At 36.9% G+C, this 17,388-nt stretch overlaps 2 protein-coding genes across 2 annotated transcripts; one reads left to right on the top strand and one right to left on the bottom strand.

Annotated features, from left to right (window-relative positions):
* Positions 1-141: 141 nt before the first annotated feature.
* On the bottom strand, positions 142-4,550 carry LOC105769682 (protein TOC75-3, chloroplastic). The gene is made up of 7 exons (XM_012590464.2): positions 3,237-4,550; positions 2,411-2,632; positions 2,179-2,286; positions 1,857-2,048; positions 1,520-1,768; positions 883-1,137; positions 142-700 (listed from the first exon to the last, which is right to left on the bottom strand). Exons 1-7 carry the CDS (start codon positions 4,533-4,535, stop codon positions 461-463), a joined length of 2,565 nt encoding a protein of 854 aa, XP_012445918.1. The 5' UTR covers positions 4,536-4,550; the 3' UTR covers positions 142-460.
* Positions 4,551-6,622: 2,072 nt separating this feature from the next.
* Positions 6,623-8,666, top strand: LOC105766772 (L-type lectin-domain containing receptor kinase I.8-like). The gene is given in 3 exon segments (XM_052631549.1): positions 6,623-7,247; positions 7,250-7,342; positions 7,345-8,666. Coding segments are annotated over 3 exon segments (2,040 nt in total).
* The last annotated feature ends 8,722 nt before the right edge of the window (positions 8,667-17,388 follow it).

The raw sequence follows: 17,388 nt of genomic DNA, 5'->3' as shown, positions 1-17,388 counted from the left end.
GAATGAACAGTCCTGCTTAACTAGTTGAATTCAGCCTTGGCAAGCTATTGGAGAGGAATTTCTGAGGAAATAGCTCAGCATAGATGAAGAAGTAGAAGCAAACAACAGAAAGGTAAAGCAATTCGATAAAACAGGGAGCGGTTTTCTGGACCAACTTGTGACTTGCTTATTACTTGAGAAGATATTCAAGATCACAAATTCAAATCAAATGCGCAAGGGGATCAAGACAAAACTTAGTCCATGACAGCATACCATGAACAAGTTCTATTGAGTTTGCTTTAGGAAGATATATACATATAATAGGCAAAGGGGGCTTCGGGAATTATGGAAAGTGTTACTCACAAACCAACAATTTCCTTGTGATCTAAAACTAGAAATTATTATTTCAAACAAGAAAGCCGATTAAATGGTATACCTAGTTCCCTGCATCTCACTGCAAAATTTGACCCTAGATCTCATATTAATATCTTTCTCCGAATCTGAAGAAGACTGCACCAGTTCCGGTGTTATGGTCAACAGCATACTCAGCTCGCACTTGACCTAGCTTGACACCAACACCATATGATGAACCATGGCCCATTCGCCTGTATACCTCTGTTGGGTTCCCCTTTACATCCTTTGAACTTCCTAGATCATTCCCATGCTCTGCAAATGCATAAACATGTGTATTTCTCACTGGTATTCTAATCTCAGCTCCAAGCTGCAGGTAACATCAGGAAAAGGATTTCAAATAAATACAGTCATTTCATGTGATGTAAATAGTTAACTAGCTCCCCCAGGGTTCTTTTGTTATCAGAATCCTCCCCTTCAGCTCACATTTCCCATGAAATACACTGGATGAAGACATCAAAAGATAAAGAAGAGATTAGGAAAGCATTATACCTCAAGAATGTTTCTGGCTGCACCTAATTCACCCATGTTATAACCTCTCACAGAATAGGGGCCTCCAAGAGTAAAAGCATCATAACTTGGAAGGTCGCCCACACAGCCTCCATAATGGCCATGAAGGACTAGAACAGGTGGTGGGGGTTTATCAGCACCTTCTTCCACTTGCTTTAGTTGGAGAAATCTGGTAAGTGTTAATTGGTGGCGGTTAAAGAATGGAAACTTGCTGCCAATACCAAGTCCTTGATCCACCTGCATTGAGTAAATAAATGCCAGCAATAAGCTAGGAAGCAAAATTTTAAGCAAAGATGAAAGTAGATTTATGAATAAACAACTTTTGTAGGTAATAGGTCACTTAAGATAAATTTGAGCAATTTCAAAATGCCAATATCCAACAACCAGAAAACTGGGCAATTATGCTTATTCCATAAGGAATTGCCATAATGCTAAAATGAGAATGATGTTGTTACCTGTCTAAGAATAAATCTGATATATTAAGGTCCATTTACCAACATGTTTCAAGAAAATGTGTAATACTATCAAAGCTGTCACCTCATTCCCAACATTGAAAAATATCAGCCAAGAGAGAGTACCTAGTTCACTCAAAAGATTTACAATATAAATATGGGCTAACCTGGAACACATTCCTCTCACCAACTATAGCTCCATTTATGAACTTAGTATTATCACGTGTGATATTTGCCTGTAGAAATGCCATTCTATCAACACCAGTACCACTGAGAGTAGTAGGAGGTCCATCTGCACTGATGCCACCACTTGGCAGCACCCTTTGACCATTTGAGGCAATATGACTGCTTTCATCTCGCATTGTTATCTCTTCCATCACAAGTCCATAAGTGAATTTACTTTGACGGGTGAAATTCTGTGAGAGTCAGATTGATTACAACTGATTCAATGGTACATATAATCCAAAAATCACTTCTGGAACTGTTATTGATATAGCAGATTACCTCGGTAATGTTAGCTTTAACACCAGCTCTGTCAACCCATATTGGTGGGACTTCATCAACTCCAGGGCCACCAGTGAAAACTGGGCTCAGTTTCCTGCTGTTGAAGCAGCTTGCACGAAGGGTCCGGTTGCGTGGATTATAAACACCATCTAAATAAGGATGCACATATTCTAGCTTGAAAGCAAGATCATCCTGAAAAAAAAAAAAAGAATAAGCAGAACACCCTAGGATGAAAATTTTCCACTAATCACAGGTGAACTACTCAATGAAAAAAACCTCAACTGAGAGAGAGAGGACAACATGCATATTTAGGAGAAATCACCTGAGGGTTAAAAAAGTTGCTGGTGGTTAATGAACCAAGAATAGATCTGTTAAGACCTTTGAGATTTCGGTGCTCAAAAGAGACAGTTCCACCAGGTTGAAGTGAAGCCTGAACAGAAAACGAAAGCATAGTATGCAAACAACTTAAGTCAGAGCTTTTTAGTTTAAGCCGCAATAGCTTATCATCTACGTGTGGAATCACAGAGTAAAAAAATAAAACTAGATTCGCATACCAATGTGGGACGCCCCCCACGTCCAGGTACAATACTCCACTCTGTACTGACTTCAGCTGATTTTTGATCCAGCTCTTTGAGCTTTATCTCAACAATGATGCCTCCCTCATTCTTCTCATCAGGTCGTGGGTTCACTTCGATATTTGAAAACAAAGCAAGTGAGTTAACGTTCCTCAGGGCTTGTTTCCCAGCTTCAATATTAAAGACGTTGCCTTGTCGAAGCTGTAAATCAAAAGCACAGACGTAAATCAACAATTAATCACCTTCAACAGTGAAACTTTAAATGAGGAACCAAGAATACAATATTTCAGGCACTGAATAAACAGGCATATTTAGCAACTCTATAACTGAAGGTATAAACTAACAATCCATCCACAGGAGTGCGAAACCGAACACTCCAATCAACAAAAGATCGCTCATTACTAGTTGAAATGAAGACACATATCTTATCAGCAAATCTATAGTTTCAGAGAGCCTATTCATGAGCAGCAAAGTCAGTGCTTTACTTGTTATTCACATAATTGTTACCCCCCCCCCCCCCCGTCTACATTTGATCTGCTATTTTCTGTTCAGCTATATCAAGTTTTCTTCTCTGATTTTTTGCAGCTTCTGAATATAGAAAAAAAATTAAATATATGCTTCTAGAGTTATATACTTGAAGGGCAAAGATCAAACCTATTACAACTAGCATTGAAGGTAAAAAACCATAACAACTATCAGAATGCAAAATGTGACCCTTCAATAGTTTCTTAGTGGCTCAGAAACTACCCTTAAAACATTCAAAACAGGAAGAAAATAAAAACCAAGCCATAGCCATCAACTCTACCTGTCTAGGCAACTCTCTCCTGACAACAGGAAGCTGGGTGTTCCCTTCAACAACATTCCCAAGCTTATCCTGGAATTGAATCACAAGCTGTGTAATATCCCCTTCCACAACCTCACAAACCACTTCCTTAGTATTCAGGTTCCCAAAGTTGACAACCTGAGCACAAGCATACCCTTCATCATGGTACCATTTCTGAACCCTATCCCTTATCTTCTGCAACAACCTAGCGCTCACTTTCCCCTGGTCCCTCAACATCTGCAACACTTCTCTATGCACTTGCACCGGCAACAAACAAGGCCTAGCTCTCTCAATCCTTCTCTTATAGTCCTTCTCTTGGCTCTTATAATACTCCAATTTCTCCTTATCTGTCATATCAGGGTCCATTTCAATAGGCTTGGATTGAGCCATTAGCCCCACATTTATACACCTAAACCTATCAGCTGATTGCCAAGTGCTTTCTGTAAAAGAAATGGTTAATCCCAAGGTTCCATCTGGGTTAGTTTTGCCTTCCATATCAACTTTCTCGAACATTCCACAAGTTGCTAAAGTTTCAAGCTCTTTTTGTAATTGGGTTTTTGTGTAGATCCCTCCTGGTCTCAACGAAACCATTTCAAAGAACGAATCTTCAGTTCCAACCGTGGTCCATCGCCGTCGGTCGAAGAATGAAATATCTGAAAGCTTGTACTTTTTGAACCCGCTGAGCTTGTTAAGTTGAACTACTATGTTGGCTGGTAATCCATGAGAATCCCATTCTTGGGATTGGTTATTATCGTCCGCAATTGCCGGCGAAGGCGCAAAGAACTTTTCCCAAAAGTTGCCGCTGCTTCCATCACCACCACCAGAACCACCACCTCCTCCTCCTCCACCGCCGGTTCCGCCAAAATTGTATTCCCCGCCGCCTACACTGAGAAGGGTGGAAATGGGAGTGATGCGGATAAAGAGAGTGGCAGCGGAAGCGGAGGCAAGCGCGAGAGGTCTGAAGAGGGAAGTGGGCTTCTGGGGTTCAGGGTTTCGAGAAGGGAGGAGACATTTAATTTTGGTGGGGCGTGGGGAAGCGCGGGAGGAAGAAGCAGGCCATTGCCGGCGGATGGAAGAGGGAAGGAGATGGGATTGGGCAGCGAAAGAATGCATTTCGTTTTCAAGGTTTTTTTTATGGGTTTGAGGAGTAAATAAAGGAGACACTGTAAGCTTGAACCAATTTCTTTGCTTTTGGAAACAGGTTTTAGGAGAGTGGGTGAGAGTGGCTAAAGACTTAAAAGGGAGTCGTTCATTGCAGTACTGAGCTTCATTATGAATCATGGTTGAACCTTGGGTTCATTCAGATTGGGCGACATCTACAATGTCTCCAGTTGTGGCAACATGGCACGATTTAGTTTTAGTTTATTTTTAACCGGGGATTTCAATGTAATTAGACACAAAACTTTGATAGCTTTAGTTTACATTTACCAGCATGTCAGACCCGTTGGACCATTTGACGGTTGAATTATTTCAGGGTAAATTATAAAAATAATTACTTTTGTTTATTTTATATTATATTGTAGTGATTTATGTTTAAAATCTTATATTTTAGTCACTTATATTATCGTTTTGTTACGAAGTAGTCACTCTACCGTTAAACTCCGTCATCTTCCTAACGGCAGTCCTATGTAATAGTCCAAATTAAATTTATTTAATTAAAAACATATTTTCATCCCAACAACTAGACATTCAAATTGATATTTAAAACCCATCTGGACTACCATATAGGACCATGGTTAAGGAGGTAACGGAGTTTAATAGTAGAGTGACCGCTTCGTAATAAAACGATAATGTAAGTGACTAAAACATAACATTTCAAACATAAGTGATTAAAATGTAATCTGAGGTAAATAAAAGTGATTATTTTTGCAGTTTACCCAATTGATATATAAATTTTTAATATTTTTATTTTATAAATTCTTTATTATTTATTTAAGTATCATTAAACCGATCTAATCATGGATTCCATTTCTAAATATTGATAGTGTTCGTTAATTTTCTCTTCTAGATAGATTTTTATTGATCCATTTTAAGGTTTAAAATATAACCTTCCATTGAACCGTGACGAATCCATTTTACGATTAAAAATACAATTTCCCATTGAACCGTGGCCGACTGTCAAATCAATATATTTGCACACAAACAAATTTCATATTTATTGGTGTGTGGGGTGGAAAAGAATTTATGAGAAATTAACAAAGGCTTTAAGGCTTGTATCAACATCACTTTATTTTAAGATTCTTTTTGCCCCTACTTATATTATGATATGTAAAAGAGTTATTGACAAATGAATCTTGATGTTACAATGAAACTCAATGACCGTCTACGCTTTGCATTGACGAAAACAATCCATTGAACACTAAACAGAGCATAGCAAGAATATTAATTTCTATAAAAAAAATTTGTAGTATTTTTTTATAAAACAAATGAAATTTCTCTTCTATTTATAGGAGGTCTCATGTCTGTTCATAAGATTAAAACTAGTTAACTACCAAATGAATAGTCATATTTTTAGCAATAAACAAAATTATTTAATAAATATCTACTTAAATAATTATGACTATTGAAACACTATTTGAAGATTTGTGAGGTAGGTCATATGGTAACTTAAATTGATCCCTGCCCCCTCAATTTTTTTCTGGTATATTGCAGTTATGAATAGGAAGGAAAATAATATTGGAACCAAGTTAAGGGTAAATTTAATCCCTGATGCCAAGACACCTTTCTCATTTCTGGACCAGGGTGTTTCTAATAAGAAAGTTGCCGGAAATCTCAGTTTGAAGGATCAACATCATCAAATTTGTATCCAAGAAATAACTTCTCACCTAATCAGTTGAAAAATATTAGCATGCTGAGAAAAAAGCACTCCCTACAAGAAAAAGAAAAAAGGATTGAAAAATATTAGTTTTTATTAGATCCCAAGTCGCCGGTCCTACTAGCATACACCAAAATTGAATTGAATGTCAACAATCATAATATACGTTACCTAGCTCGGTAATCACCTCCATTTCCTTCACGCTGTTCTCAACATTGATGAATCTAATAAGATTCCATATCAAAGCCAGTCCATCTCATGCTGGGGACTCCTTTTCGAAACTTTCTTCATGATAAATGGACAAAAAAAAAGCATACCCTTTCAAATGGAGACTGAAGTTTTCTATTGCTCTTTCAACTCTTAAATAAAACGAGGGCATCAACGAAATTATGGATATTTCTATTTTGGCGATAAAATTTAGACCAAAGAGATTAAGTCAAAGCTATTGACTGTTGCAAATCCTTGGAAATATAAAGGACGGGAAAGAACTCACAGTTAGATTCTTGATATAAACAAAAACTGATTTTGCCATCTTTTTTATTTTCTTCTATCAATGTCTGCTACTGCAGTTCTTCGATCAATCCCTATTCTGATGACATTTCTTATGTTGTTAGAGCAGTTTGCGCTATCCCATTCCCAAGTGGAAAACCAGTTCATCTTCAATGGCTTTAATGGAGCCAACCGGCATCACAATGGGATTGCTGAGATTCAACCCAATGGTCTATTACAGCTAACCAACACTTCAAAGAGACAAATCGGCCGTGCTTTCTTCCCTTTTCCCCTCAAGTTCAACAACTCCTCATCTAACATCTCTGATTCCCTTTCATTTTCGGCCAACTTTGTGTTTGCCATTGTCCCAGAAGAAACCGATCCTAGTGGTGGCCATGGTATTGCGTTCACTATTGCACCTACCATGGAGCTGATAGGGGCTATTTCAAACCAATACTTGGGACTTTTTAATTCTTCAAGCAATGGCCTTTCTTCAAACCATGTGTTTGCTATAGAGCTAGACACAGTTCAAAGCCCTGAATTTGGAGCCATCAACGGGGACCATGTTGGCATTGACGTGAACAACTTGAGATCCTTGGAATCAGCTCCGACAGCATACTTCGTCGAAGATGAAGGGCAAAATAGAAGCTTGGAACTCTTAAATGGAAATCCAATGCAGCTGTGGATCGATTCGAGGAAGTGGACAAGTTGCTGAATGTAACACTAGCTCCTATGGGAAGCAATAAACCGAGCCAACCGCGTTTATCAACAACCGTTGATCTTTCAATGTTTTATTGGATTCTATGTATGTTGGTTTCTCTTCATCAACTGGTGAAGTGGTTAGCAGTCAGTATATTCTGGGGTGGAGCTTCAGTAAAATTGGGAAAGCTCAAAGCCTAGACTACTCAAAGCTTCCTTCACTTCCTCGGAGAAAATCAAAGGCGAATGGAGATTTACAAATTATTATCCCTGTAATAGTTGTGATTGCTTTGCTTGTGACAATCTTTGGTGGCGCATTTGCATATGTTGTAAGAAGGAAAACATATGTAGAGATACGCGAAGACTGGGAAAAAGAATATAGCCCTCAAAGATTTTCTTTCAAGGATCTCTATAAAGCAACAGAGGGTTTTAAAGAGAAAGAGCTACTAGGACGTCGGGGTTTCGGAAAGGTTTATAGAGGAGTGTTACCGTCTTCAAGCGAACAAGTTGCAGTCAAGAGAATCTCCCATAATTCAGAAGAAGGAATGAAGGAATTTGTTTCAGAAATTGTCAGCATGGGAAGGTTAAGGCATAGGAACTTGGTGCAGCTCCTCGGCTACTGCCGGCGAAAAGGAGAGCTTCTCTTGGTCTATGTATATATGCCTAATGGAAGTCTAGACAAATTCCTATTTAACAATTCAAAGCCAAACCTTAGTTGGGATCAACGGTTTCAGATTCTTAAAGGAGTAGCATCTGCACTGCTTTACCTTCATGAAGAGTGGGAGCAAGTTGTTCTTCACAGAGATGTAAAAGCTAGCAATATTCTGTTAGACGCTAACTTTAATGGAAGGTTAGGAGACTTTGGTCTTGCCCGATTATGTGATCATGGTTCGACTCTATAAACTACTAGTCTGGTTGGGACTATAGGATACATAGCACCAGAGCTAACTCGAACTGGCAAGGCTACTACCAGCACTGATGTGTTTGCCTTTGGAATCTTTATTCTTGAATTAGCAAGTGGAAGGAAACCCCTGGAGCCACAACTAGAGCCTGAAGAGACGTTTTTGACTGATAGGGTTCTTGAATTATGGAAAGCAGGAGCTATTCTCTATGCAGCCGATCCTAGACTGGAAGGCGAATATGTGGCAGATGAAATGGAGTTGGTTTTGAAACTAGGCCTTCTCTGTACAAACCCCATAGCAGCAAATGGGCCGAGCACGAGGCAGATGGTACAATATTTGGATGGAATTGTTACCTTGCCCGGGATACCGTTGGATGGTGTTACTGTTAGAACTGACATGATGACAGTTGAGCATATAGCATCTACAGATTGTGTTGTGTCTTTAGCGACATCATATGAAGAAAATTCTGTTTCTGCCAATTCCTGTTCTAGCCCATGTCTATCCTAAGCAGCGGCCGTTGAATCCATAACGTCGATCATCTTGGTAAAGAATAAGTGTTGTGTCAGTTAAATGCAAGAACGAAAGATGAACATCAGCAGTGTATAGTTAGCCACAGTTTATAAGCTTCTTTCAGCCAATATTATGCTACATTCAAAATATACGAATTCAATGTCAATATATACATTTACATCTTTCTTCAGTTACAGTTAGAACCTTGTGCATTACTAGTGCTAAGAATGGAACGTTAAGTTCCCCTCTTGATGACATCCTGAATTTCATTCCACCAGCAGCCACACTCAACTAGTTTTTTAGCTACTGATTTCTCTTTAGATCTCTATAGTCATAGCCTCTCTCTCTCTCTCTTTCTTTTTTGCTTTATTTTATTCATACAAAGAAGCATGCAAGCCTGCTGTAATACCAGTGATTATTACGTAAACACCCAAAACAACTGCTGAACTGCAAAAGTTCATCAAAACTGAAGTTCGAATCCCCCGATATTTGCATAATCTTTTTCTATACCTAAAGTAAACTACGGCCCTCTTTGTAACAAAAATTGTTGATATTCCGGATATGGTGTTTGCTCGATATATATCAGATATTTTTTTATTGTCGCATACAAATGAAGTTCGGGATAAAAGAAAAAAAAAACTTGAATGAGGGCTGGAAAACTTGTTATTAATTGTTCTTAATTCGCTTAATAACTATTTCACCTTTATACAGCAGTAAAATTCTCACTTTTGGTCTTATTATTATTATTTTATCACTTTATCTATTTATTTTCATTCCATCTCTCAGGTTAGCCTTTGAACATTTTTATTAAAAATTCACCTTGCTATTTAAATCAATCAAATACTAACATGTGAACAATACACGTGGACATTTATTAAGCCTATTATTAAGGGATGAACAGGGAACATTTTTTTTAATGAAAGTAAAAGAAATAAAATGACAGAAAAAATGATAAAAATATAAAAATGAGAAATTCGAACCAAAAACATGCATTAAGCTTCTTCTTCTTCTTTTTTTAATTTATTAAGTGAAAAGCACAACATAAGAGTTTAGAGGTAGTTTAAAGATTAATCACCGACCAGAGAGAACTAATAGTCAAGATTTCAGCCAAGCTTTCAAAACATCTATAGGTTTTTTAAGGTGTAAACAAGCCCATCGATGGCACGCATGCTATATATCAGCCAAGATTGCTAAATATCTGTAATTTTCTGAGTATTTCTTACATATAAGAAGGGTGTAATTAAACAAGTCCATCGACGACATGCTTGCTATCAGCAAACTAGTGGAAGTCGTAAGTTTAAGCAGATTTGGGCTTTTCTTTTGGGTTAATGAAAATTTTAATCATCCAAAAGATTTGGATGCAAAATTTTGATACACATAAAACTAAACGGGGAAAGAAAAAAAAAACACATAAAATATGGGCCTGAAATTTTGCCCAGGCCCAGCCCGGGAAAATATCATAAGCTCTGCCCTACCCATTGCCCGCCCATTTTAAAATAAACATTAAAAAATTATTTTAAAAATAAAAAAATATAAAAAATTTATTTTAAAAGTATTTTAAAATTTAAAAATAAAAATAAAAAATATATATTTATTATATTCGGGTTGGGTGGTAGGGCAGTGCCCGCCAAAAAGTGGTGCCGAGGCCTGCCCGCTTTTTAAATGGGCCTCGTTTTTTGCCCAAGCCCATATTTCAGCCTATATTTTTACCCGAACCTCCCATATTTGGTAAGTAGTCAGTCAGTGGGCATTGCCCCTACCATGGACAGGTCTACTTATTCCCTATGTACTTTTAAGCCTCATTCCCTACATGGTGATTGATTTTGAGCATTTACAGTAATCTTGTCACAACATGTAAGCCCCACTCTCACTCTCACAAACAAACTATGAACCTGTTCTGACAAAAATAAAAAAAACCAAACTACGAACCTGTTTAGGCCTTTTACCATGTAATTTCTTGTTTCCTTCCTGCTACAACCTGCATTCCATGTAAGTCCAAGATAGCGGCAAAAAATTTTCCTTTACAGTTTGCTCTATCTTGCCATGAGCCAAGAACAACATTATAGGAGCAACCATGCAAATTTCATTCCAAAACCTATTCCAAAATGGCAGCTTACAACTTCTCATTCATCTGTCATATCAGGGTCACCTAAACCTATCGGCAGATGGCTTAGTTCCATCTGGGTTATTCTTGCCTTCCATATTTATCAACTTCCTCAAACATCGTGCAAGGGGCTAAGCTTCAAGCTCCTTTTGTTTATGTGTAGATCACTCCTGGTCTCAGTGAAACCATTTCAAAGAATGAATCTTCAGTTCCTATCGTGGTCCATTGCCGTCGGTCGAAGAATAAAATATCTGATAGCTTCTACTTGTTGAACTCACTTAGCTTGTTGAGTTGAACTACAACATTAGCTGGTAATATATCACCGCCAGTGAGAAGGGTGGAAATGGGAGTGATGCGGAGGCAAGCGCGAGAGGTTTGAAGAGGGAAGTGGAATTTTGGGGTTGAGGGTAAAAAATTGTTTGGCCAGTGTGAGGGTCACTAAAGCTTATCGGTTGACATGGGTTGCTTAATCAATAAAATCTTAAAAATGACTCTATTGAAGCAGGTGATGGTGTCACAGTGTGACAATCAACTTTCTCTTCCTCGGATAAATTCCCGTTTCAACCAATGGTCAAGCTGGTTGTTTTTGCAATATGTGATTTCTTTCAAACAGAAACCAAACTCCATTCATTCATCAACATAGTGATATCCGTTTGGTTCTAGTCAAGAAAAGTGTAAAACATAGACTAAATACTGAAAATAAAAGAGAATCAGAAAATGAGAAAATGAATTCCTTCATACTATTTGATGGATCATTTTTGGTACATTTTATACTGGAAATTGAGAGCAAAAATAGTTTTTAGTAATAGAGAATAAGAGGAGAGACGTGGAGCAATCTGCTGAAGAGAATGAAAATAGAAAAACAGAAAATTCTTGGCTGTTGTGAATGACGACAAAGGTTAAGAGCCTCCACTGGTCATTTGACACCTGTCTGTACTAGTAACGTTTCCTTCAACATCCTCCCCGTCTTCTACAGTTTGTGGTGAAGAAACACATAAAGCTTTGCGAAAGTGAGAAAAGTCTTTAGGTAAGATGGGTTTAGTGAGAGCATCAGCAATTTGTTTATTTGAGAGGATATAGTTGACTTGCAAAGCTCTAGAGAGAACATTTTCCCTGACAAAGAATAGATCGATCTCAACATGTTTAACTTTTGAGTGGTGAACTGGATTGGCGGAGATTGAAACGGCAGAGGTATTATCACACCATATAATTAGTGTGTGTGTGTGTGTGTGTGACTTATACCAAGTTCTTCAAGAAGTTGTTGTAATCCAAGCATTTCAGAAGCACAATTAGCTAAACTCCTATATTCAGCTTCAGTAGATGATCGGGAGACAACTGACTGCTTTTTATATGACTATATGATAGGATTTGGTCCTAAAAAAATACAATAGCCGGTGGTGGAGCGTCAATCTTCAGGTGTGGAGACCCAGTCAGCATCCGAATATCCAACAAGATTAAAACTCCCCTTTTTGAACCGCAATCCATAATCAAGAGTTCCATTAATGTACCTCAATACTCTTTTTACAGCTTTCCAATGAGTGTCTAGCGGATGATTCATATATTGGCTTAGTTTATTAACACAATAAGTGAGATCTGGTCTGGTAATGCATGCATATTGAAGAGTGCCAATTACGCTTCTATATAAATGAGTATCTTCAAATGGAGTACCATTATTACGAGTCAGATGAGGGAGACCTACCATTGGAGTAGGAGTAGGTGCAGCACCATGCATACCAGTTCGATGAAGCAGTTCCAGAAGATATTTCTTTTGTGAAAGTAATAAGCCATTAGTCATGGAGCAAATCTCAATACCAAGAAAATATTGAAGAGTTCCAAGATCTTTAATAGCAAATCGAGAGTCAAGTTGGGCGACAATATCATCTATATCAGATTGAGAACTGTCGGTTAAAACAATGTCATCAACATAAGCCATAAGAAACACTTGTGAGCGGGCAGTGTGTCGAATAAAAAGTGAAGGATCAATTTTGAAAGGCTGAAAACCCAAGTTGGAGACAAGGAAATCCTTTAGAGTGTTGAACCAAGCTCGTGGAGCTTGTTTGAAGCCATACAATGCTTTGTTGAGCTTACATACCAATGACTCACCGTTCAACCCCTGAGCTTCGAATCCCGGTGGTTGTTGTATATAAATTTCTTTAGTAAGAATATAGTTAAGGAAAGCATTATTTACATCAATTTGATGAAGACTCCATTCTTTCATAACAGCAATAGCAAGAACAGTCCGTATAGTGTTGGCACGAACTACTGGGCTGAAAGTATCAACAAAATCAGAACCGGTATTTTGAGAGAACCCTTTAGCGACAAGACGCGCTTTATAACGGTCCACTGTACCATCTGGTTTCTTCTTAACTTTGAACAGCTATTTACACCCGATAGCACGATGAGAAGATGGTAAATGAGCTAATGTCCAAGTGTTATTTTTTATCAAGGCTTGAAGCTCACTGTAAACAACATTTTTCCAGTGAGGATAACCCATAGCACTATGAATATCAGAAGGTAATTCGGGTTCAAAGGAAGGTGCTTGAGAAAGCAGGATTTTGGGGCGAAAAATTCCAGCTTTGCTTCTAGTTATCATGGGATGGGTGTTTATGGTGGAAACTTGTTGTGGGTCAAAATTATGAGTTTGGTCAATTTGTGGTGAAAGTATATGAGTAGAGTGTGATGATGGGTTAATTGTAGTGTGAGAATTGTCAGATAAAGTAGGAGGGTGGGACGGTATAGAGGATAAAGATTGGGGTTATCAAGTGAGCACATGGTGGGTCCCATGGTGTGTGTAGGAGTAGTAGAAGAAATATGTGGAGGTGATGGACTTGTGTGACGTGAAGGAGGGGATTAGTTGATAGGTGAAGGCACAATATACAAGGTAGTGGTTAAATTTTTATTTTGGTGAGGTAAAAGCTGAGATTGGGGTTTTTTAAAAGGAAATTGTTGTTCATAAAAAATAACATGACGTGAAACAATGATTTTACCCTCTGATGTCTGGCACCGATATCCTTTATGTAAAGGAGAATAACCAAGGAAAACACAAGGCTCCGACCGAAAATTCAATTTGTTCCTGTTGAAGGGGCGCAAATTTGGAAAGCAGAGACACCCAAATATATGGCAGAACTGATAATCAGGTTTTGTCCCAAAGAGTTTTTCAAATAGAGAAAGACCATCTAACGCCTTGGTAGGAAGTCGATTAATAAGAAAAATAGCACTTGTAAAGGCATTATTCCAGTAGTGTAGAGGCATACCAGCATGAGCAAGCATTGACAACCCGGATTCAACAATTTGGCGATGTTTTCTTTCAACTATGCCATTTTGCTCAGAAGTATAAGGGCAGGATAAACGATGAATGATACCATGGTGCGATAGATACCCTTTTAAAGCTTGAAATTCTCCACCATTGTCAATTTGAAGAACTTTTATCTTGTGACTAAGAAGACGTTCCACCATCTTATGAAATTGAATAAACACAGTTAAAACATCTGATTTTCGAGCGAGAAAATATATCCATGTATATCTAGAAAAACATTTGTAAATGCCACATAATAGGAGAAACCATTTGATATTACCGGTGCTGGTCCCAAAACATCAGATATAATTAATTGTAAAGGTGTTGTATACTCAGTCATGGAATTTGTAAAAGGCAGTTTATGAGCTTTTCCCATTTGACATGCTAGACAACAGTGTAATAGCCCGATTTTAGGCTTAGTCGGAACAGTAGTTTCGGGACCACAAATCCGACGAAAAAAAATGTAATGGCTTGAATTTTCAGAGGTGTCGGAACGGTGATTCGAGATCACTAAATTCGACAAATGGGTAGAAAATATTATTAATTTAGTAAGTATAAGTTAAATATGAAGTTAGGAAAATTTTTGAAATAGTGAATAGTGCACTAGAAATAAATATTAAAATAATTAGAATCGAAATGAGGTATCAAGACCTCGGGATTTTAAACTGAGCCATAAATATTTTTATAAATATTTATGGAGTGTTAAAAGTTAGTATTAAAGTTTCGTTAAGAAAATTTAAAGTTCGATAATTAATTGAACAAAAAGGACTAAATTGTAACAAATGCAAAATTTTGGGAAATGATTAAATAGCTTAAATGATAAAAGGAAGAGGGCTTAAAAGGCAAATAGACCCAAGGTCTATTTGGGCTGGACGGCAGAGGCATGAAATCAGCAAGAAAGTAAGGAGAATTAAGGGCAAAATTGGAAAATTGCAAAATTTGCTTAATAAAGTTAGGACCCAAGTGGAATTATCTAGATTTCTCTTCATTTTTCTGAATTCTCATCAGCTAAAACACCATGGAAGGGCTTCTTCAAGCTGGTTCTTCATATTTTTATTACAAGTAAGTTCAATTCTTGACTATTTCTTGAAATTTTTGTATTTTTATGACTTTTACAACTAGGCTCACTTGTTAAATTCATTAGTTTTTGATTTTATGAAAGAAGTTGAAAGTTGATATGAATATGTGCTGGAAGTATATGATGATTTAGCATGAAATTAGAGCTTTAAATTGTTCATATGCTGATTTTATTGAAAGAATTGAATAGAAAGTGAATGTTTGGGACCTAATAGTAAAAGAGTTTGAAGATAGAGTTATATGTGGAAATTCTGAATTTCAATAGTTGTGTAACAACTTATAATGTCTAGTAAAGTACTAATTGAGAAAATTAGATTAATTGAGGGGTTAATTGAGAAAGGACCGAATTGTATAAACTGTGAAATTTGGGGCAAAATGGAAATCAACATTTTGCACTAAAGCAGTTTTGGACAGCAGCAGTAGTGTAACTTTGAAAAATCACCAAAAATTGTAGAGATTGAATTAGAGGATGAATAAAATATGAAACTAAAGATTATTGAGTCTAGTTTCTTATAAAAGAAATGATGTGAGCAATGGAATTGTAAATCATGAGATATAATAGATTTTGTGAGACAAGGTCAGAATGAATTCAGGTTCCCTGTTCTGACTTTGGAAAATCATTAAAATTGTACAAAAATGATTATGAGTTATAGTTTATATGGTTAGAATCCTTAATGAGTCTATTTTTAGAAGAAACAAGCTAAAACATCATCCGAATTCTGTACAATGAGATAATTAATTTTTAGTGAAGAGTGGTCGGAACTGTCAGACAGCGAAACAGGGAAACTTTAAAGAATAAACTGTACTATTTGGCTGAACCAAAATTATGAAAATTTTATGGTATGAAGATATGTGAGTCTAGTTTCAGGAAAATTAACGGATCTTAATTTGGAGCTCTGTAGATCCGGATAAAAATAATTTAGTGACTCTGACTCGGATAAACAGCTTTGAATATACATGTTAGTGAATATTGAAATTATGGTTAATGTTGTTTAAGTGTGTTATACACATTAAGGATGTGGAATGGAGAGGAGGAGGAGGAAAATTGGGAAATATATGAATGATTCGTGTATAAATGGTCATATGTTTGATTATAACTCATAAACGATGAAATATGAATGATGCTTATTTTTGTGCATTATTGGTCATGGTTTAAGCTCATGTGTGAAAATAAAGTTTCATAGTATGTGTGTATGGTATATTCAGTATATGATTTGGCATGAAATAATACCATGAATGGTTTATGAATTAACACATGTTGGTAAGCCTGATATATGAATAAATGATCAAATTGAGCGGAACGCCGGATTTGAGTACTTCTGATCAAGAGACAAAGTGATAAGTGGCTACACTTATCTGATCAAGAAACAAAGTGATAGGTGGCTACACTTATCTGATCAGGGACAAGTGATAAGTGATCATACGTAAGACCATAGTTATACTATGGCAAAGTGAAAGTGAAGTACTCAATTTTCCGTGACCGTTCCCTAATTTGATTAAGGATGGTAAGTGACAAATGGGCCCAAAAGAATTAAAGTAAATGGATAAGTGGTAGTGTATTTATATCAGGACGATGTTGTTATTCAAACTAAAGTGATATTTTCATTGCTAAATTGAGAATTTCATAAATGTGTTATTGAATGGTATAATCAATAAACATTGAGTTAAATGGTAAATACGTATTAGTTTTGAATTTGATGTCATTGAATTGTACGTGAATTAAATGGAAATTGCTAGTGATATGATTTAAATTATGAGCATGAGAAATTGCGAATTGAATGAAATGGAAATGAAGCATTAAATTGCATGAGTATGTATCGGGTCTCGCAGGCCCTAATTATTATGATTATAATATTTTGAGGATATATTGTGAAAAGTTATAGAAACATGTTAATTATTTTGAAAGTTTTAATTTTGATGAAATTTTATAACTCGGTTAAATACGTTTACAAGTGTATGTGTTTTGGTAATGCCTCGTACCCTATTCCGGTGTTGGATACGGGTAATGGGTGTTACAAACAGTCACCAATTTTATTATCATGAAATGAAACATTACAATGTTGAAGAGCTTGAACAAGAGTAGAGCAGCATGGATGCCCAAGACGAGCATGCCATAAAGACAACGGAATAGCATGCGACGCAACATAACATTGAGCAGACGGATTTGAAGAAGAAAATGGCAACTTTAAACGATATAAACCACCATGAACATCTCCATGCAACAGAACTTCATTATTCTTTAG

Source organism: Gossypium raimondii, chromosome 5, assembly GCF_025698545.1.
Source record: "Gossypium raimondii isolate GPD5lz chromosome 5, ASM2569854v1, whole genome shotgun sequence".
Taxonomy (NCBI): Eukaryota; Viridiplantae; Streptophyta; class Magnoliopsida; order Malvales; family Malvaceae; genus Gossypium; species Gossypium raimondii.
This window is presented reverse-complemented; position numbering and strand designations above follow the sequence as displayed.